Below are 21,592 nucleotides of genomic sequence, written 5' to 3'. Positions count from 1 at the left end.
TCATGATTGCATTGCAACAGGACAATTTAAATACTACAATTGCAAATATTCCTTCTGTAATTGTCCATATCATAGTCACCTATGCCAAAGTAAATGCAGGAACCATCCGCTATAGAATGTTAGTTCTACTATAAAATACTAAACCTGACATTGACAGACAAAATTAAAACCTCCAAGACGGCTACTGCAAGATTTGCGTTTCCTGGAATATCCACCAATCAGAACTCTGGGAAATGTCTGTTTACTTGTACGTCACAGATGAAGTATTTCAGCCAATCAGCGCACAGAAAGCTCGTGCACCACGATCTCTGACGCCAGCGCGTCTTGAAGATCCCGATTTCCTTAGTATTTTGCCCAATTTTCCAACGGTTTGGGTTAATACCTTTGCATCTTACGTCTTCCTAAAGCCTTCAAGCACTTAGGGTAAGCATTCATGTTGTGTACTCGTTCGTTTTTGGTCATATCTTTGTGAGAAAGTTTGGGCATTTTGGAGGATTCGGTAACATTTGAATATTTCCCTTTGATCTTGTCACAGAGTTCAGAAAGAAAACAAGTTTCTATGAACCGTATTTTTAATCACACGCTAACGTATTTCTCGGGGACAAAGAAATTGCTTGTGGAAATATGTATAAATTTTTTTATACACATGCACCAACTCTATCAGTATGTGACAGCTAGCGTGCCACAGAAGGAGAGGGGCCATGGGGAGGGGGGCGAAATCTCTGCAGCTTGCCTTTGCTGGCATACAGTGTAAGTGATTTTACATTTTTGAACGCCATTATCATTTGGATTGAATATTTTGTCAGTCAGAATTCGCTCAATGACTTACAAAGATTATTCTGTCTTTTGGTTGTGCTGAAAACTGCAGCCGTAAACGGCTGAAATACCCAGAAAAAGTGCAGGTTTTGGGCCCAAACATTTGCCAGATATTTTTATCTGACCATTTCTGATCAAGCCTGGATGCCAGACCCCCAGTCTCTAGAATATATATCGAGTGGGGTTTATAACTTAGAGATTGAGGGTCTGGCATCCAGGCTATTTGTGATCCATACAGGTAATTTTGTAGATCTTCAGTAATTCCATTTTTTGGGGGCAATACAGACATGTCATCTTTTCTTAGTGCCTGTGACTTTGCCGAAGAAATGGTGGAATGGGAGAAAAACATCCTGCATGGGTGATATGATAGCTTTTGTATATGTGACATCAATTTATGCCCAAAATGTTCCAGTTTAAATCCCACAACAGGTGAAAATGTTCATTTTGGTCTCAAAATACTTCCTTTCTATTTTTCTGCAAAAACGGTGACTGTCCTAGTTTTAGCTTGCCAAATAGCAACATATTTTGTTGCCACCACTGTTCTAATTATAACATCGTTCAGATATCCCCTGATATATGTAGATCATCTGGAGATTCATATTTGCTCCAGAGATTTAGCGATTGTCTGTGTATATGTATGTACGATGGAAAGTTTTCAGTTTCCTGCATACATGTCTTAGTGGGGCTTTGGCTGTTAGTATCTGTATCTATATAGATGGTATACGGTAACCACCATGAGGGGTAACACACCAGCTAGTAGTAGTAGAAGTACATGTAGTTACTACTTCTACTACTACTAACAGCCAAAGCCCCACTAAGATTTACTGTAATAGTAGTATATAGTACCAGTTAATTGGTTTCTAAGTAAACTGTTTTGTCAACGCCTCTGGGCCGATGTCTCACATAGCAGTTCACTGATTAACACCAAAATTTACATATCATTGTTCCCTAACAGATTAGTACAAGAGATGGAAGATCCCAGCTGCGGCTCTGGACTGCACATTCCAAACGACACTTGTGACATTGAACCCGACATCTGTGGGGAGTTTGGATACAGGGCAGCTCAGAAGTCTCACTTATCCAGGCACATGAGAATGCATACCGGAGAGAAACCCTACAAGTGTGACCAGAGTGAGTATTCTACAATGAATAAGTCTACTTTGGACTACAGTCTAATAGCAAAACATACTAGTGAAAAACTCTGCATGTGTGGGGAATGTGGGTACAGGACAACTCAGAAGTCTCACTTATCCCAGCACTTGAGAATTCATACAGGAGAAAAACCCTACAAGTGTGACCAGTGTGACTATTCTACAGCATGGAAAACCAGTTTGAACCAACATCTATTAAAACACATTGGAGAGAAACCCTACATGTGTGGGGAGTGTGGATACAGGGCAGCTCAAAAATCTCACTTATCCCAGCACATGAGAACTCATACAGGAGAGAAGCCCTACAAGTGTGACCAATGTGACTACTCTGCGGCACAGAAAACTGCTTTGGACCTTCATGTAGCTAAACACACCGGAGAGAAACCCTACATGTGTGGGGAGTGTGGGTACAGGACAGCTATCAAATCTAGCTTATCCAGGCACATAAGAAGTCACACCGGAGAGAAACCCTACATGTGTGGGGAGTGTGGATACAGGACAGCTCTGAAGTCTAGATTATCCGAGCACATAAGAAGTCACACCGGAGAGAAACCCTACATGTGTGGGGAGTGTGGATTCAGGACAGCTCTGAAATCTAGCTTAGCCCAGCACAAAAGAAGTCACACTGGAGAGAAACCATACATGTGTGGGGAGTGTGGATACAGGACAGCTTTCAAATCTCACTTATCCAGGCACATGAGAACTCACACAGGAGAAAAACCCTACAAGTGTGCTGTGACCAGTGTGACTATTCTGCAGCACAGAAATCCAGTTTGGACCAACACCAGCAAACTAAACACTGCTAGACAATCTACAAGACAGCTAAAACGTAAAAGGTCTGTCCTATCCCAGCATATGAGTAGTAGTACGTGTACAGAAGAAAACAACCTGAAACCATCCAGACAAATGCACTAATGTAAACCCTACAAGTGTGACTCATGCAGCTGTGTGCATTTGGCAAAAAAAGTGAATGTGAGAGTGTGAATAGTGCCGTTTTGAAGTTCCCATCTGTGTAAACTGAGGGATGGAGAAGAATATACAAGCCTAATGGTCATTTTGTTTACACAGACCTTCTTTATTAACTCTTCAGTTTGTCTCTTACTAGAATCAAACAAACTTAGCCAGTGACATACATGTATTTTTCAGGTGAAATAGATGTTTCCTTTTTCTTCTGTTTGTTCATAAGAAATAAGCTAGTGATATTTCATTTTCAATGTTTACACCAGACCATTATGAACTCGTTTGTTTCTTAGAATTAAGACCTCAGCCAGTAATGAGCGTTTCCAGTTAAATGATCTGGCTTTTTTGTGTTTACACCTTATCTTCTTTATTTACTCGTTTGTTTCTTAGAATTAAGAACTTAGCCAGTGACGAACATTCCAAGTTAATAATGGTCTGACCCTACCTTCTCTATTAACTCTATTGTTTGTTAAATTATAAAAACTTAAAAGGTGATGTACAACTGTCATGTATTTTACAATGGTCAGATTTTTTCTTGTTAACACCTAGCCCTTATCCTTGACTTTTTTTTTATTTTTCATAATCAAAGGGTGATGTATATTACAAGTTAACTTGTCATACTTTTTCTTTTTTGTTACCGGTAACATTAAAAATCTCACAAACAGTGCCTTCTCCGTATCTTTATTCATTATTGCATATTGCAACAGGACAATGAAATATAATTGCAAATATTCCTTCTGTATAATATCAAAGTCACCTGTGCCACAATACTAGTAACTGCACCATCCACTAGATACTAAATGCTCATCGACAGGCAAAATTAAAATCTTGTACCCTCCTCAGAAAAAATTCATTTTTCTTCTTATTCTTTCTTGTACGGAAAGTGTGTCCAGCACCAAGAGATCATAGGACTATTCTTCAATGTTAATCTTGTATAACTCTTATCAACTTTTCTGAAATCACCATATCAATTTTCTTAACCCTTCTGCAAGATATCCTAAATCCTTCTACACTACAGGCCCACAACTACCTGTATGATTCCATACTTATCTATACACCTAGAAACTACCAATAAACTCGCATATTCAAGTACCAAAATGAACATACCACACAAATCCCATGTTCGCAGTTCACAAATTTGTGAGGCTTCAAGTGCAAGAATATGGTGTTGTAACAAAACAGCAATTGATCAATCACATCTTGGGCCTTAAACTACATGATAGGTGTTGTACAGTCAGCTCTTTCTTGTGCAACAACAAACGTGTCTACAGGTTTCATAGCATAGATACATAGTTAGGATTTGCCAAAATGTGCTACACGTACCTGAAATGTAATAACTAGTATCTGAACAAAGGAAAAGTAAGACTTTGTACTGATCATTGGGAAACTACATTGTACAACACACTGCTGTGAAATCAAACTCTTTACATATGAATATATCTCTCATATATACCTTTTTGTCCTCTTCATACAGTACCTTAATCATATTCTCAATTTTTTTGTAAAAACTTTATTTATTTATTCAACTTCTGCACATTGTTACTTGATTAGCTATCAGTCTTTTTTTAACCTTAATTTAACCTTTGTCATTAAATGGTAGCATCAATAAGCTGTGTATGAGCAGTGTGATACATTGTGGGCAACATGTCAAAGGTCTCTGGCTGCGGCAATACATTTACAAAATGGCCAGGGGCCTTCAACTTGGAAATATTACCCATAGACACACAATGCTTCATACTGCACATATGCACTTCAAACTGTGATCTACAATGTTGCTTATATACCAAGCACTCTCAGACTACTGTACTGTACCTGAAATTGCTATTGCATAGATAACCTCATATATATCACTCCAACTTGCTGACAAACCAACAAATAGTTGTTACATCTGCTAGGATATACTTGTTCTTGGTACAGAAGTCCATAGTGACATCAGGAGTTGTTTCAAGGCAACTGATCGGGGGTATATTGATCTAAAAAAAACTGCTCCATACGCTAGGCTTAGGGCTGTAATGGTGTTAAAGACAAAAGGCACTCATGGTATTCTATGTCTTGGAATGAGAAGTACTCATGACATGTATATGAAAACGTAACCTTTTATATATCTGCTATCAAAAAGATCTTAACTTGTAGTAACAATGCAATTATGGTTTATACATGTACAGTGATGTAATTAAGAGAAAAGCAAGACAAAATCTAAAGAACATCCTTGTTGGAGACTTGGAAAAGCACGTCACTTTTAATACATAAATTCCATAAAGAATGGTATTGAAAACTAACTTTTAAACCATGAAGTATTTTCACTTTTTGTTGGTGTTGTATCCATATGTTTAAATCAAATCTTCCAACAATTAAAGATAAAGCAAAGCAAATTCAAATTATACTGTCTTAGTTTGTACTTTCTCCTAGTTATGAAAATATAATGTTGAGCACTGTACTGATAGGATATGCTACAGAGAACACAACACCAGATACGAACGATACAACAGCGGTGAACGCATCGATTTCAGAGGGGGCCGAGCCAATGGTAGCGCTGTCGTGTTTTTCACCACGGCGGCGTGACACTGTCGCATTGATGATTGGGCGATCTTGGAACTCAACGGTACAGTCGACGTCTGATTGGCTCGTACCACACGGCGATGCTTCTAGCTCGAACAGCGTGATGTTGTTGTCGGATTTCAGAACGCTTGCCGGGACGTACAGCGTGATTTGCGGTCCTTCTACCGGCCAATAGCGGCCCAGGTTAAACCCGTTGACAAATGCTTGACCCTGCAAACATGAAACAAGTAACTTCTTTAATTACAAAACAGAACTTCTTTAATTAGCTTCTCCAGTATTCTTTAAGTTGTACATCACTACATGTATAAGTGAGTAAAATACTGGTAATAAGAACATCTGAGTATTTCATATCCTTGTTATTTTCTTTTATGGTTATGATAATCAAAAGTTAGAAAGTTTTTGATAATCTTTCCCACACCTTTGGTGTATAGGGGCAGTGCCAATCTCCATTTATATAGCCCTTGAGCCACACAGGTTACTACAGCAGGGGGCTAGTCTACTGGTAGTATAGTGTGTTCAACTTCCATTGTCTTCTCTTCTTCTTTTTGGATTTTGAAAAGTGCATACTTAAATCGAGAAAATATGGTAAGTGCTAAGCAGAGAAAACACAGCCTGGTATCCAAACCTACTATAACTCCAGAACCTCCTCTCCTCTACGCTATTTGTGGAGATGAGACTCAGGAGCTATAAATTATGATATAAAGTATAATAGGTTTGAATACTAGGCTAGAGAAAGCAGTATGTACCATTTTTAAAATGTTTGGTATGACCTGGCCAGGGTTTTAGACCCAACCTTCCGAATGCATGGCAAACACCCAGTTTTCAATAAATATTACGATGGATGCACAACTGTCTGGACTTTAAAAGAATTTCTGATTTCCAAAAAAAAATCTTTATAAAAATTTAGACACCTACCTTAGTCCATCCCTTCATGTTGAGGAAAGTGTCCTGAGGAGTGTCCTGGATGGAGAACTTCCCCGTGTAGAAGGACGGTACCATCTGGCCTGCACGTGATCGCTGCGGCTGTGCGCTACGCTTTTCCTGATTGGTCAACTCCCCGTCAATGCCCTCAATGTCTTGCTGCAGTGCTGGAGGCAGGAAAGAAGAAGAAGGACTTTGAGCAATCACCAATTTACATAAGTACAGTCAAACCTGTATTAGCGGTCACCTTTGCATAGCGGCCACCTGCCCATAGTGGTCACTTTTTGTCGGTCCCTTGGATTTTTCCCATTGACCTAAGCATTAAGAATTAGGCTATAGCGGCCACCTGTCCAACGCGGTCGCGGCCAGACGATTTTCGGTCCCGCGAGTACAGTAACACTGCCGATAACGGTCAATGTGCGCCGGTGGAAGCTGCATCGCCACCGCACGCCAGGTTCAAAATCTTCATTTTTTCACGCAGTTATCAAGTTTATGTGAACTCAACTTGACAGGATAATAATAAAGAAAACAAGAATGTTTCAATGTCGGCCCAATATTTCCATTTTCCCCGGGAATTTATCGGAAAATAACAGTATTAATGGGCGACCCCCGTGGCCACAATAGTAGTTCGGGTATGAAGTAGTGCGTCACATTACTTGAAAAGGCCATAGTTTTTCTTCTGTGCACGTTAGCGAGGCTGAAACTGTGGTGAATGGTAGAGGAATACGTCAGTTTTGAGACAGTACGAGTTTGATTACGATGTTTGTTCGGTCGGGTTGGATTCGCGCCTGGATATTGTTACCGCCCGACTACTGTAAGTCGCCTGCAGTACGGTGACCTCCGCCGGGGGGCATATCAAAGTGGCTTTTAAAAGAGAACGAGCCGGCAAATTCAACCTCATTTTGCAGATATTTTGTAGATTGAACCTTGAAGTCAAGCATATAAAAATCTGGTACCCTAATTCTGCACCTTTCTATAAATTTTCAAGCGTCGAAGCATCTCACCTTGGGATCCTTAACTATATTAATCCCTATAGGAGAAATACTGTGGTCTGCAACCATGTGCCCAAACACTATTTTCAAAATGGCGGAGCAGTATAAAGGTCATCGGAAGACACCACTGTTGCGGAGGTATAGTGTGTTAAATTTATTTTGCTGCAAACTATCACTGAGGATAATTACTTAACCAAAAGCTTCAAACTAGATATGAATAACATTAGTATGATGTAAATTTTGGGCTGTTGCAATTTTCTGAAAAGAAAAAAAGCCCTCAACAGAGCGACCTTCCTCTCATTGCCCTATTAGCATAAAATTATGATAGAAGCCGATCATGACAAGCAAACAACAACAGACTAAGGAAAATTGTCGCCACGATTTTATGTTTGAAAACGGTCGAAAACGAACAGTAAGTGGCAACTGAGCAACATATATTTTGTTCTTAACTAACTAGGTGGCATTTTGCTGTGAAGGACTTTGTTTCATATGATTAAAACTGAGGCTGAGTTGGTGACGCGTGTGCCGGCAGCGAAGCAGTCGCGAAGGATCAAGAGTAGGTCTGTTCAGACATGAGGCTCGAGCAAGCCATGGATTTTGGAGTTGGCAGATACGATAATTCTTTTTTCAAGCTCATAATAGAAGTTAAAGAACAACAATCGAATTTCTAAAATGTGCCTTACCTATGTAATGTTTACATGTGTACTGTACGGTGAATAAATGTATCTCAGTGGGTACTGAAAACATGTGTCACTCGTGGTCAATTAATCAACATTTTCTCCATAGCGGCCACCTGTCCTTAGCGGCCAGTTTTGGCTAGTCCCTTGAGTGACCGCTATAGACAGGTTTGACTGTACTTGAAGTTGAAGCGAGTAGTTTTGTTGTTAAATATGGACTGTCTAAAAGTATTCACCACCTGTGAACAAATATCAAGTTTTCCTGGTACTGCATATGGACTTTTTTCAGGTCATTACAACTGAGAAATTCAAATTGACAACGTCAGATTGTAGTTAGACTGCAGACACTTTCAGTACTACATACATGTATGTCTAATACTTGATCAATCAATCAAACAATCAATCAATCATCCGCAAGCATCAGTGCGGATACATGGATAAGATAAAAGATACTGTAAATCCATTTAATATTGCAGTTGGTAATTTTAGCGGTTGGGGAAAAGTGAGTAGTTCACTGCAATTAATCTCAACTGTGGGAACAAACATCACTGTCTCAAATGTAAGTGATCAAATATTTGCGATGATGAAATTCAAGTGGTTGACTAGTGGCCGTTAAAGTAGCTAAAATTAAGTTACCATTAACAAATCAAGAATTACAGTAATTGGTAAAAAGGTTACCAGGAGACAGTGCTGGGAGGCCATCGTTGATATTGACAGCTGGATTGGAAGGTTGTGAGAACATCGTGGGGAGAGCGCCATCGATGCTTAGCGAGTAGATGTCCCAGGAACGCAGCGTGTCGTTTCCGAGGGTTACGTTTGCGATGATGCCCTGTGAAAACATTACAGTTACATCATGATCACTACTGGAGATCTTAAACACTGGTCATTTCAAATTTGAAAAATATAGATACATGTTGGAAGCCCAATGCATAGCGCATTGTGATTAAAATGTATACATCTGATTCAACAGACAAATCCACAATTGTGGAGTGAAACCAGACTTTGAGCTTGAGTTAAGTACACATAAGTTGCTTCATGTAGTTTCTCTATCACCAGTGTCTGTATAAAACAGCATGTTTGGTGCATGGAAAAAAATCTTACTCTAGCTTTCCTTACCTTTGAGTCGTTGATGTATCTGCCGAAGTTGATGCGACCTTGGTTCTCCACCACGATGTCCAGTACCTGACCTGCCTGTACGGTGATGTTCAGGTCCATGGGACCGTTACGGCTCAGAATACCTGCAGGGGTCTGAAACAGGTAAGAAACAGTTGAAGCTGTGGCTGTGGCTGATACCCGGTACATGTACCAGACAACCTAACAAACAAAACAAAACTAATTCAAATAATCTTTTGTTGTAGAATCAAGGAAAAGTGGTGATAAACGTTCCAAGGGCCTCTGGCAGGAAAAAAAACTTGTTATGCAGATCTGAAGTTGATTGACACAGATGTATAAAAATGTAATTATCCCCATTAATGTATTCAAACTGGCAAATGGACTTTAAAGCTATCAGATGAGATACTTTTTAACTGATATTTTCTCACATTGTTTGATAGTAGTACTGTAAAACTTTATTTGTTGGCACCTAATTTGCGGGAGAAGGGAAAGGACTTGTTTGCAGTGTTTTAACTTAGTTCGTCATTGAAAGTAACAATACCATGAAGACAGAATAATGTTTGCAGGGTTTTGAAGTTGAGGGGGAGAGTTCACCGCAAAAAATCACGAAGGTAAAACTATTCCAAATATTTCTCAATTCTCAGTATCTAAATCATGCTCTTCATTGTTTTTAGCTTGCAAAGACTCAGGTAAACTGCTTCCTCTGTATGTAGCTATATACTAACCTGGTCCAGCATGACGAAGCCCCTGTCCCTGATGCCTGGTACGGACAGCTTGACTCCTTTAGCAGCAGTAGGCAGGGTGGTCCTGTATAGCATGAACCCATAGCTCTGGGGAGGGGGGCAGGGGAGGAAGGGTTAGTACAACATAAAGCCCCTGTCCCTGATGCCTGGTACGGACAGCTTGACTCCTTTAGCAGCAGCAGGTAGGGTGGTCCTGTACAGCATGAACCCATAGCTCTGGGGAGGGGGGCAGGGGAGGCAAAACATACATTCAAGTGCTTGCAGGTTGTACATGAACTTACTTAATAGGTACTTGCTTGCAGATTGTACATGTACAGAGCAAGGTACAATGAACATTGCAGAGAAAGCGCTAACGGCTACTCCTCCGCCATTTTCCACCACCTAAAACACAACCAGGGACACTCTTTCAATCTCGAATCCACAGATATCACAGATCGTGAACCCCACTGGTTCGAACGTGGAGTGAGGGAGGCCATCTATGAGAGGATGTACAACCCAGCCCTCAACAGGAAAGGAGGGCTGCGGATTGAACTATCTGGCACTTGGGACCCAGCCTTACATATATACATTCAAGTACAATCATGCAAATTATATATAACGTCAAAGCTCATAATCCTGCCACACCTGTTGCATGTTCTCCATGGTGATGGGATGGTCTGCTCTGATTGGTCCATCTGGAGAAAGGTCTGACAACTTGTCCAGCACTGTAGCCTCCTGGGAGGGGCACAGCAGAAAGAAAAATAATGAAGACAACTTCTACAATCCCTACAATATATATAGAGATCAAAGCGTATGTAAAGTTGGATGTAAGGGCTAATGAAAATTGCAAAACTGTACATCATATTCAAGGGTTATTTCATTCAGAAGTTTTGGAAACATCATTGACAGGAACATTTTCTACAAATTGAGTATGTAACATCATTCAGTAAATCCCCAGGCCCCGAAAAAATTGTCAAATGAAATAGTCCACACCAAAAGTATGTTTAGTCTCAACAGAATGAAGAACTCACAAATGTCATCTGGACTTTCCCATAAGCTGCCTTGGGGGTGGCAGGGGGTACCGGCCCTGGCGGCAGCTGACGGAACTGCAACAAGTAAACAACAACAAATTTTACAAGTTAACAACAAGTTTTTGAAATAATTGTAACAATAAAACCTGTAGCGACAGAATGGCATCTATTGATACTTGTATATCATTGGACCCCTCTAGCAGAAAAGGGAAACTCAGCAAGAATATTCACAATTGAAAGGAAAACATGCACATCTTAACCTTTATCATGCTAGGGATGCATTCATACACTAGTAGGCTAGCAAGTTAATAGTTAATACTCAACACTAAAGTAGGCAAGAAATAAAAAGTTAGAGAATTATCAGAAAGATGGGAAATATTTTGATAAAGTCATGTCATTGTATAATTATAAAGAAAGCATACTAGATGAAAAAAGGTAGAAGCAATAGATTAAGAAAAAATTAGGAAATATGGACCCAACTTAAAGTATCAAAGTTTCCTTAGAAGATAAAAGTTGTTCAGCACCCCAAAGCAAGTCTGTATGGAATGTTGTGGACGTAAAACTAAAAAAAAAGCCATGTAAATGTAATATTGTTTTAATGTTTAGATTTCCATAATCAATGCAATAAGTTACAGATCTGAGCAATCGATATGTACTCAAAAATAGAAAAGTAAAAAGAACAAATAGAGGGGAGTGTATATAATGTGTGGCAGTATGACCAGGAATTGAACCATAGACCACTGACTTACGGCAACAATTCTGACCTTAATAAGTGATATGTTGAGAATCACACACAGAAAAAAAGTGACTGCTGTAAACAACAAAGCTTCCAGTTTCTGGACTTCTCTGGTCAATTATTTCAGGGTCCATACTTCCTTAAAACAAAAGAGTTTGAGTAGAGAAGTCAGCCCCCAACCTTACTGATCACGTTCCGTATAATGTGGAACTTATCGGTTGGATCTCCGGCTTCAGACAGGGGGGCATCATAGTCATACGACGTGGGGACGGGCTGGAAGGTGGTCTCACCAGGGACTCCTTAACAGGGGACCACAACTGACAGTTTTAGGTACAAGTACAGCAAGAGACAGAGACCCAAACAGATGGAATGAAGGAAGGGAGGGAGTAGACTGTAATCCATTCTATTTTAGCTCCGTTTTGCTTCAACAATTGTTTCTATGCAGAGAAGTAAGGCTACCGTCCCCATTGAAATGTTTGGTCCTGATTTTCTTAATTTTTTTTGGACTCGAATATACCTCAGAAGCTGTGTATAAAAGCTCTTGAACTTCGAAATGGCTGTTCAAACTCTGTTACCATGCCGTTATGAGAACCGTGTGACTCTGAGCCAATCAAAACTATTGCCTATATTTTAGGCAAATATTCAAATACCAATTAATTTTTTCTCCATTAACAGGTGCCAGACTATTCTGCAGAGGTTAGTAGCCAAAAGAGCAAGTGGAGCTAGAAAGGATGGTTAAGAGGGGTGCATTGTGCGAGACTGAAAAGATGTAGGACCGTGAACTGAACCCTGAACTTTCGGCTTGCAGCAACTATACAATGTTCTTTTAGACATACTGTAAATTTGTTCAATTTCGCAGGGATTCTATTTAGCGGTAGAAGTGGAAAGGGCATTTTTGAAGTCTTTTAAATTCGTACTCTAAACAATCCTGAAGCACAAGAAAACACATAATCACAAATTAAGAGACAATCACAAAAATAAAACCACTCACAAAAATAAAATCACTGCGAATATTTCAGAATTTACAGTACTTTTGAATCAGCAGTTAACATTCTAGTTTTCTTTTATATTTTTGCCAAAGGTCCAGAAATTTCCATACAGCATTGCTTCTGGGTCCGTACCTCCTTTAAAAGAAGAGAAGAGAAGTAAAAAGAAGTCAGTCCCGAACCTTACTGATTAAGTTCCTTATAGTGTAGAACTTATCGGTTGGGTCTCCAGCTTCAGACAGTGGTGCATCATAGTCATACGATGTAGGGACAGGCTGGAAAGGGCTGAACTCCACACCTTATAACAACATTCAGTAGAAGAGACTGATAGGGTAGGATTGTAAAGGGACTGAGTTTACAGATGTAGGTTTGTAGCGTGTTCAAAGTTGTTTGCTCTTTCTCTCTCCATGCATTTTTTCCAGTCAACTTTTCTCCATCAGTATGAGTGTTTTTCTTCTGTGTTTTCGGCATTTTTTGTGTCAAGTTTCTTGTGCATTTTCTTTTCAAGGTTGAAAGCCAAGTTGTTCTTTTTTTCCCTGTCATTCTGCATATTTTTCCAGTCAACTTTCCTCTAGAGTATGAGGTTTTTCCTCTGTGTTTATCAAAATAATTTTTTTTAGTCCAGTTTCTTGTGCAGGTTATTTTGAAGGTGGGAAGCCAAGTTGTTGTTTTTTCTGTCATTCTGCATTTTTTTTCAATAAATTTCCCTCTATGAATGTTTTTCTTCTTAATTTATGGCTTTTTTGTGTGTCAAGTTTCTTGTTTTTTTCTGCCATTCTGCATTTTTCCAGTAAACTTCCGTCTATGAATGTTGTTTTTCTGTGTTTTTATACCTTTTTTGTCAGGTTTCTTTTGCAGGTTCTTTTCAAGGTGGGAAGCCAAGTAGTTTTTTTTCTGTCATTCTGCAATTTTTCTTGTCAACTTTCCTCAATGAATACTTTCTCCTTGGTGGTTCTAAATATTCTGATCAATTTTCTGGTGCAGTTTCTTTTTAAAGCTTAAAAAAAAGAAAACCTTTCGAGAGAAACCTGCACATTTTCACAACTACATGTATCCCTGTACAACCTTCCTGATCAACCTCTAACCAACAACATAAACACACCACATAACACACAGCCTATCAACACTACCTTGGCAATGACATTGGAGATAGTGGTAAGCTTGTTGGTTGGGTCGCCTGCCTCGGTTAGCGGCGCGTCGTAATCGTAACTGGTAGGTTGCGGCTTAAAGGGGCCGTTTGCCCCTGGAACAATGGTACATCAAATATAAGACCATGTTTATATTGAGCCTATCATAGCCAGTTGAATTGAATTAAAGAGTTAGCTGGCTAATTTAGCCGGCTATCTTAGCCTGATATGAACAAAAATTAACCAGCTAAATGAGGTGGATTCATTTTACCCTGCTAAAACCTTTATTTAGCTGGTTAATATGCGTTCATATCAGGCTAAGATAGCCAGCTAAATTAGCCAGCTAACTCTTTCATTTAATTCAAAAGGCTATGATAGGCTTAATATGAATGGGGTCTTACACTAGGAAACATGTACTAACAATTCCACCAGGGCACATAATTATGCCACCCTGAAATTAGATACGTCCAAACACTCAGATCTCCAACCCAACGTCCCCCAGTATACTGCACTCCTGTATATCTAAACTGTGCATACCTGGGGGTTGCTGCACTAGAGATCTCTCAAACCCACTGTTTTTTAAAGTGGCGGATTTATGCAACCCGACAGATTAATGTTAACGGCGCTTACATGTACAATGTAGTTACAAGACAATGCAATATGTTAAACATGACAAAGAATGGCATTGTTATTTAACATTGAGCAGTATATTTTACTGACAAGGACAATACAGTTAGCCTGGAATCCATCATATTCTAGCTTCGATTCACTCCAACAATTCAATGCAGAAATGTTTGCAGTGGTTTTATGTTCAGAGTATTTGCTGTAAACTCTTCAGCACAACAAACCACACCTACCCCCTTGTTTAAGCACTACGTAATGTACATTGTACAGTATTATGAGGTACTTGTTATGGTAAATACGCAGCTATCTTGGTTTCTGTCCGTAAAACCACATTGTCAAGTGTTTCCATTGTGTGACTGTAGTGCTATCCATTGTTTCAAACGTGAAAATGAAACCACCGCGAACATGCCATTTCCTCCCTACTGCGAATTAAATCCTCGCAAACTTAAATGCATTTACAGTAGTCTGACACCTGTCATCATTGAAACAATTGGTTCATTAGTACATCCTGCATTATTTCGGTATTCAAACTTTTCTCAGAGACAGCATAACAGGGATAGATCTTCGGAATGCTTGTTCGAACCAGTTGCCGTACTGTTATGAGAATCAGAACTCTCGCCTATGTTCTATGCGAAAAATTCAAATGCCAACTAGAGTTACGTATTTGTGCTTCATATACTTCAGGTTTGATATGTTAGTTCAGCGATTACGGGGTCTTTTTATAAATATGAATTGGTATTGAATTTTTCTTTTTATTTGAGTTGAATCTGTGATGCGTGCCAATTTGCTTTAAAAAAAGAGAACGCTAGCGACCCAAAAAAACACCCCTCCCAATAAAATGGTATGGCGACCCTGTGATGTCACAATTCAAGATGGCGGCCACCACACTTGCCAACGGATCCAACAAAGGTTTTGCTACGCAAACCTGTACATGTAATTGCTTCTCTATTTACAGATGCCAGACTATTCTGTAGGGAAGCAATCGTTGGAGCCAACCTGGGCTTGAAAAGGATGAATACCAGGCACATTGTGTTACACATGTTAACGTGGTAGCTTATGATATAAGGTTTCAACAATTCAGTTAGTCACTTCTATAATTGCTTTTTGGCTGGAAGGGGCCTTTTGCCTATGCAAATTACAAACAAACAAAAGCACAGGTGGCTGTTGGTAAAGACTGAGGGTTAAGATTTCTTACCATTCATGTAGCCAAAATTGGTGCCTCCTTCAAACATGTACCTGTAAGGACAAAAACAAACAACTTAGTTTTCATCTCAATTACAACTGTAATGTTACAGTATAATTCCTAATCAAGTGACTAGAAAATACCAATCTTTTAAAAGACAAACATCTTTACGTCCAATCCAAGAAGATATCCCCAACTGAAGCTTGGCGCTCATTTTCACTTAATTCCAGTGGGGAAACAGGTGTAAAGAGCCTTTCCCAAGGGCACAACATTAGGGCCTACTAGGGATTCAAACCAAGAACCTTTAGATTCTAAGTCAACAATGTAAGCACAAGACTACCTTGCCACCGTATCATTGTCTAAAATTTATGTCAATCTCTGTAACATCAATCTCAGTAGAACAGAAGAAGGAACGTACATGTTAACACTGGCGTTCATTTGTAGCATCTTCTCTAGATACGTAGCAACCTTGTCCTTGTCTGTGTGCGCATGAGGCTGGCCCCAGTGGTCCAACCAGCCTGTATAGTACTCCGAGTTCACCTGGAATCAAGTAAAACACTAAGAGAGAGGAAAGAAATGCTCTTGTCCAGGGTTGCAGGAAGAATGTAGATGTCAATGTGGAAACATTGCAATGAACCTAAATTCTATAGCTGACAAAATTTTAAACAAGTAACACAACATAGGTTTTATAACTCTTTCTGACACTTAAAAGCCAAGAATATGCTGTATACTAGAGTGCAATAATATAGTTATTTCATGTATAAAACCCTACACATATATCGCACCAGTGCATCTAGTCAAAAAGTGAGTGCACAGCTTCAATCCTTTTTACACAAAAGTGTATATACAGCCAGTATTTCAATGCAGCATCACCATTAATGGATCCTATACCTGATTTGGACTAAGGAATATGGAGTAAATGTTACAGGAAGAAAGTTGTCTTACCAGTGGGCCTTTGGGTTGATGTTTCCTCTGCCCATGGAAGGCCCCAGCAATGTCTGTACCTGTGAGGTACAATACGGTATTACTCCTGTTACATTGAGTTTTAAAATGTTTTTTTCTGGAATGCATTGTTAAAAATATATAACAGGACGTTATGGTTAGAATATGTTACACAGACATGTCCGGCCATGCACCCAGACGTTGTGCCCTTGGGAAAGGCACTTAACACATATGTTCCATGTCCTTTTTTATCAACACCTACACTGGTATACCAAATACCATAAAGATCCATCCAAATTTTCACAAACATACATTACAAACAAACACACACTCTCATTCACACACACACACATCACTCATCTGATTGGTGAAGGAAATAAACAGTTCAACACACCTCTATCACATTGATCTCCCATGCTATCAAAGAACTAAAACACTTTGCAAAGGCTTTGCAAAGTCAACTAAACATTCGATTCAATCTTACCAGCTTCCAGGCTAGAGGCCGCGACGCTTAATACTATATCAGAACCACTACATTGTACATCTTAGGTTATCTAAAAGCTTGGTTTTGACATCTACCTGGTCCAAAGTCCACGGTAGTGTAGAGTCCATCTATGGTCCCACACTTCAGGACACCGTCCCACCAGCCATCCTAACTACAACCCACACCTACACCTACCTGGTCCAAAGTCCACAGTAGTGTAGAGTCCATCTATGGTCCCACACTTCAGGACACCGTCCCACCAGCCATCCTCACTACAACCCTACAACCCACATCTACACCTACCTGGTCCAAAGTCCACAGTAGTGTAGAGTCCATCTATGGTCCCACACTTCAGGACACCGTCCCACCAGCCATCCGTGGTGAACAGGATCACATCCGGTCCCAGCAGCTGTAAGAACAACTCCCGCAGGTGCCGCAAGTAGTCGTAGTCACAGGTGTAAAAACTGCCATACTCGTTCTCTACCTAAAAAAACGAGAGAAAAAAACATGACTGAAGTCTTTTTGGATGACATGCTTATATAATTACTAGAAATGATACCATAAAAAAAATCATAATTCTTTTACCATAATTTCCTTCATGGATTTACATGCTTGTATACTAAAATATGGACTTTAAAAGGAAGCTGGTAAGATATCCAGTGTAGCAGGCCAGATGATACCCCTGGCAAGAATGTACCCGGGTATGTTTTGGTCAGGGGCATATTCTGGCCTGCTACACCTGTTCATAAAACTTGAAGGAGAAATATTAACAGCACAATTTGATTTTGATTTTTGATTTAATCATTTCAGGTCTAAAGCTATTTTCTTTTTAAAAAGTAGCATATCCATTTGTAACTTCTTGTTTAATTCTGTTTACAAACAAACAAAATACAAACAGACGTCAGTGAAACCAGTGATCCTCGTAAATACCCCATCCTCACCTGTACAGTGATGACAGGTCCGCCATTGTTATACAGGAGAGGTTTTATCCTGGGGAGGAGCTGGGCCATGTACGTGTCCACTGGACCTAGGTAGGCTGGGGACGGCGGGGTTATGAAACATGTTATATATTATAATGTATAGTTCACTGCAAAATCTGGGGATGTCAAAAAGCATACATTCGGGTAATGATTGAAAATTTAGATATGAAAACAGATACCATATATGGCATGTGGATTCATGAACTTAGGCAATTTGGATTTTTCCATAGAGTTATTGACTTATGTTAAAAATAGATACCGAAGTACTGAATACCTGTGTCATTTGTAAATATTGCTAATTTTTCGGATCAATAATCTGCACAATTTTTTCTTCTTTAGTTTTTCCTTTTTTGTTGAATTCATTGCACAAAGTTTTTTTCTTTAGTTTGAGCAACCCAGTCAACACAATTATACAATTCTCTGTGACTCATGCCTTAAATGCTAGTTCATTAATGTACAGGAAAAGTTCTGTACACATACTTACCAGGATCTGATGACCTCAGTACGATAGAGGAGTTGTCCTTCATCAGCCAAGATGGAAGACCTCCCTGCAGATATAGATAACAGTTAATCTACATGACAAGAACACGACCTTCAACGCTTTTCCTGTACTCAAGACAGTCAATCTACTCAATGTCATAAAGAAATCATCCTTAGCTTTTTCAAGTTCTGGACAGATCAATGTTACCCCCTTGCATACGCAGAAGAACCCACACACACTATGAGGTACCCAAAAAGAATTGAGCAGTGCATCCTCTCTTGACAGCACTGTTTGGTGGCAGTCTGCACTTCTTACTTTGAAATCTTGTCAAAATGCAGGAAATACCACTTCAAGGGGTTGTATTTTCAAAATTTCCTGTGCTCACTTGTCCTTAGAATTGACAAAAGAATCCCCAAAAACAAAACCCTAAGCTAACCTAAGGGCATGCATGGAGCATTAGTTTAAACTGCAGAGAGAATTCCTGACAACTTGTTATACTGTAGCTTGGGAGTGAGTGGATTTACAAAACAGGATGGTAATTAGATTAAACTGCAGGTAAAAGAAGAATAATACTTCGAGCCCTGATATCAGAGATGCTCCTTTGTTACTGTAAATTCAGTTATTTCTGTGGGGATTTAATTGCGTGGTGGAAGTAGAAAAGAGGTTTTTGCTACGTTTTAAGTTACACTGTTGTACAAAAACACATATTCAACGCAAAAATAAAACCATTGTAAACATTTCGAGATACACAGTATAGACAACACAAAGAAGGTTTTTGCTGTCTCAAATTGGCAGTCGAAACAACACAGTAGCACAAAAACACATATTCACCGCAAAAATAGAACCATCGTGAACATTTCGAGATTTACAGTATGGAAAACACACAGGAGGTTTTCACAGCACTGTAGTTCAAAAATATATTCCCCGCCAAAATAACACCATCTTACATTTTGAGATCTAATATTGCATTTTAACACAAAGGAGGTTTCCGCTGTGTTTCAAATTGGCCGTCGAAACAACACGGTAGCACAAAAATACATTCACTGTTGAAACAAAACCATTGCCAACCTTGCCAGGCCTACATTATAAAGATCACACCCACCATGTCCCATTCTGCGCAGATGTACGGTCCAGGCCGCAGGATGACCAGGAGGCCCGTGTCGTGCGCCATTTTCAGGAACGCCTCGATATCGTTGTTTCCCGTGAAGTCGTACTTCCCTGGCTTTGGCTCGTGGAGATTCCAGGGTACGTATCTATAGCAACACAAACAAACAAAAAACATGATGAACACAATCCCAGAATTTCCTACACAATCCATGGGAATTTCCTAGCTACCTGCATGGGTGGTTTTCTTGATTAGATCAGACAGCATCTAGAAAGCACTAGGTGTGACAGACCGTTCAGTGTAATATATCCAGGTGAAAGACTATTCCGCAGGAACAAACGGAGCTACATGCACTAGGATGGATACCAGGCTACCTAAAGTGTGCAGCCTGGTCAGTGTATTGGCCCTCTGGACAGAGCTGCCTGGAAACATGGTGTGGAGATTAGCCGACAGGTGCCCACCCATAGTAGTGTAATCAAATTCAAATACTGGTTATAAGTAGTATGAAAAACAAGAGCCGAGTAGTGCAGCCCTCTGGCTCTTGGGATTCGAACATGCACCAAACCCGGGCCGCCAGCTCATAACCAAACGCACTAACCACTAGGCTGGGACCAGTCAGTTGGTGGCGCTTGAACACTGTTACATTACTCCCCCTTTTCCGACCTCGAATCTCCGAATTCAGTATCCCTGTGTGGCACTTTTTGCCATTAATCACAGGGCCGGTGTGGGAACCACTGAAACACGAGGTGAGTAGTACAGTCTCCTGGCTCCCAGGATTCAAATTCATGCCGAACCCGGGCCTCCAGCTCATAACCATGCAAACACACTAACCGCTAGGCTAAAAGGTCCGAATCAGTTAGACCGGTCAGTTGGTGGCGCTTGAACCACGCTGTTACAACTTCTACAGAAGTAAGGTTACTACGAAGAACATGTCAGATTTGACGGCAGCTATGACTTACACCTGGATGGCGTTGAGCCCGGCAGCGTACATCTTCGTGAGTCTGTCCTGCCAGTAGCTGCGCGGGACGCGGGAATAATGGATGCTGCCGGAGATATAGCGAAACGGCTCGCCATCCTTCAGGAACGTGTTGTTGTCGTAGTCGATGCTGAAGCTGCGACCGTCTGCTCTCGCACCCTGGGGAGGGAAAAGGGACAATTTCAATGCAAAGTTTGAAGATTGCTGTATGACAATTGATATGACTTATAATCTACTAGAATTCTGGAAAGCAAACAGACTGTTTCCACAAAACTTTCCCTATATCCTGGAAGGAGGTCACCGTTGAAGTGCTTGATAATAACGTTACTTCAATCAAGGACATTATATAGGAATGTCCTTGCTTCAATGTTATGAATTGAAGGACTCCAAAATACCCGACTCCGAGTCGGACATCATCTGTGCCTGCTGACTTAGTTCATTTCCTTCCAACATACAGTTGATTTAATACTTAAGTTATAAAAACAGCAGGAAGTTATCCTGACCCTCCCCCAATATGTCAATAGAAGGTTGACTTGACACTTCTCTAGACTTTTGATACTTCTAAGTAAAAGAGTTTTGTCCTTTGGTCGAAAGGCTGTGCACAGATATAGCTCATATAGGTAAACTCACCAGCAAAACGAGCACAACCAAGGACAAAGCAACAAACATCTTCACAGTAGTTGCAGCCATTGTGTTGTTCCTGTCAGTCACGAGACAACCGGTTCTGGTAGGTGCAGTTTTGATTATTATCGCACGGCGGCGCTTTTGATATGTCAGTCTCGCGGCAACGCACGTGAGTCATGGCATGACGTCACTGAACCAAACAGCACCGTATTTGGTATAGATTATTTCGCCAGACAAAAATAGCACCGTGCTCTTTTGGTCTGCAGAAAGAGCGAAGACAGACATAATCGATTTTTTTCTTGAGCTAGAAATTATACTTAGAATATGTTCTATTCATTTGAATAAGTAAAACATTTGTGGGTGTTTGGAAGATTTCGCAGTGGTTTTTAGGTCAGTGACGCA

At 40.1% G+C, this 21,592-nt stretch overlaps 3 protein-coding genes across 5 annotated transcripts in view; 2 read left to right on the top strand and 1 right to left on the bottom strand.

Annotated features, from left to right (window-relative positions):
* LOC136446687 (zinc finger protein 93-like) overlaps positions 1–21,592 on the top strand; it is an 89,168-nt gene that overhangs the window by 16,173 nt on the left and 51,403 nt on the right. The window lies entirely within an intron of this gene.
* LOC136446688 (zinc finger protein 300-like) lies at positions 169–3,030 on the top strand. Of its 3 annotated transcripts, XM_066445160.1 has the most exons (3): positions 169–423; positions 665–750; positions 1,772–3,030. In XM_066445160.1, the coding sequence occupies exon 3, from the start codon at positions 1,785–1,787 to the stop codon at positions 2,880–2,882; it is 1,098 nt and encodes a 365-aa protein (XP_066301257.1). In that variant the 5' UTR covers positions 169–423; positions 665–750; positions 1,772–1,784; the 3' UTR covers positions 2,883–3,030. The 3 variants fall into 3 exon arrangements, with proteins under 3 accessions (XP_066301257.1, XP_066301256.1, XP_066301255.1); XM_066445159.1 differs by lacking the exon at positions 665–750 and having other exon boundaries at positions 170–423; positions 1,777–3,030; XM_066445158.1 differs by lacking the exon at positions 665–750 and having other exon boundaries at positions 170–423.
* On the bottom strand, positions 5,192–21,489 carry LOC136446691 (beta-galactosidase-like). The gene is made up of 17 exons (XM_066445162.1): positions 21,197–21,489; positions 20,550–20,725; positions 19,588–19,738; positions 18,489–18,552; positions 17,966–18,060; positions 17,328–17,508; positions 16,544–16,602; positions 16,017–16,138; positions 15,611–15,651; positions 13,795–13,907; positions 10,943–11,017; positions 10,557–10,646; positions 9,915–10,019; positions 9,193–9,324; positions 8,755–8,905; positions 6,402–6,574; positions 5,192–5,696 (listed from the first exon to the last, which is right to left on the bottom strand). The coding sequence occupies exons 1-17, from the start codon at positions 21,254–21,256 to the stop codon at positions 5,337–5,339; spliced, it is 2,148 nt and encodes a 715-aa protein (XP_066301259.1). The 5' UTR covers positions 21,257–21,489; the 3' UTR covers positions 5,192–5,336.

Source organism: Branchiostoma lanceolatum, chromosome 13, assembly GCF_035083965.1.
Source record: "Branchiostoma lanceolatum isolate klBraLanc5 chromosome 13, klBraLanc5.hap2, whole genome shotgun sequence".
NCBI classification, from domain to species: domain Eukaryota; kingdom Metazoa; phylum Chordata; class Leptocardii; order Amphioxiformes; family Branchiostomatidae; genus Branchiostoma; species Branchiostoma lanceolatum.
The sequence above is the reverse complement of the archived record's forward strand: the minus strand, read 5'-3'. Positions and strand labels throughout refer to the sequence as shown.

Bases quoted from the DNA above. Each gene is read 5' to 3' on its own strand.
- LOC136446688 (XM_066445160.1), top strand. From the start codon at position 1,785: ATGGAAGATCCCAGCTGCGGCTCTGGACTGCACATTCCAAACGACACT.
- LOC136446691 (XM_066445162.1), bottom strand. From the start codon at position 21,256: ATGGCTGCAACTACTGTGAAGATGTTTGTTGCTTTGTCCTTGGTTGTG. The intron at 16,603-17,327 runs GTAGGTGTAGAT...TGTACCTCACAG, and splicing joins TACTGTGGACTTTGGACCAG to GTACAGACATTGCTGGGGCC. The intron at 16,139-16,543 runs GTAAGACAACTT...ACTTGATTCCAG, and splicing joins ATCAACCCAAAGGCCCACTG to GTGAACTCGGAGTACTATAC.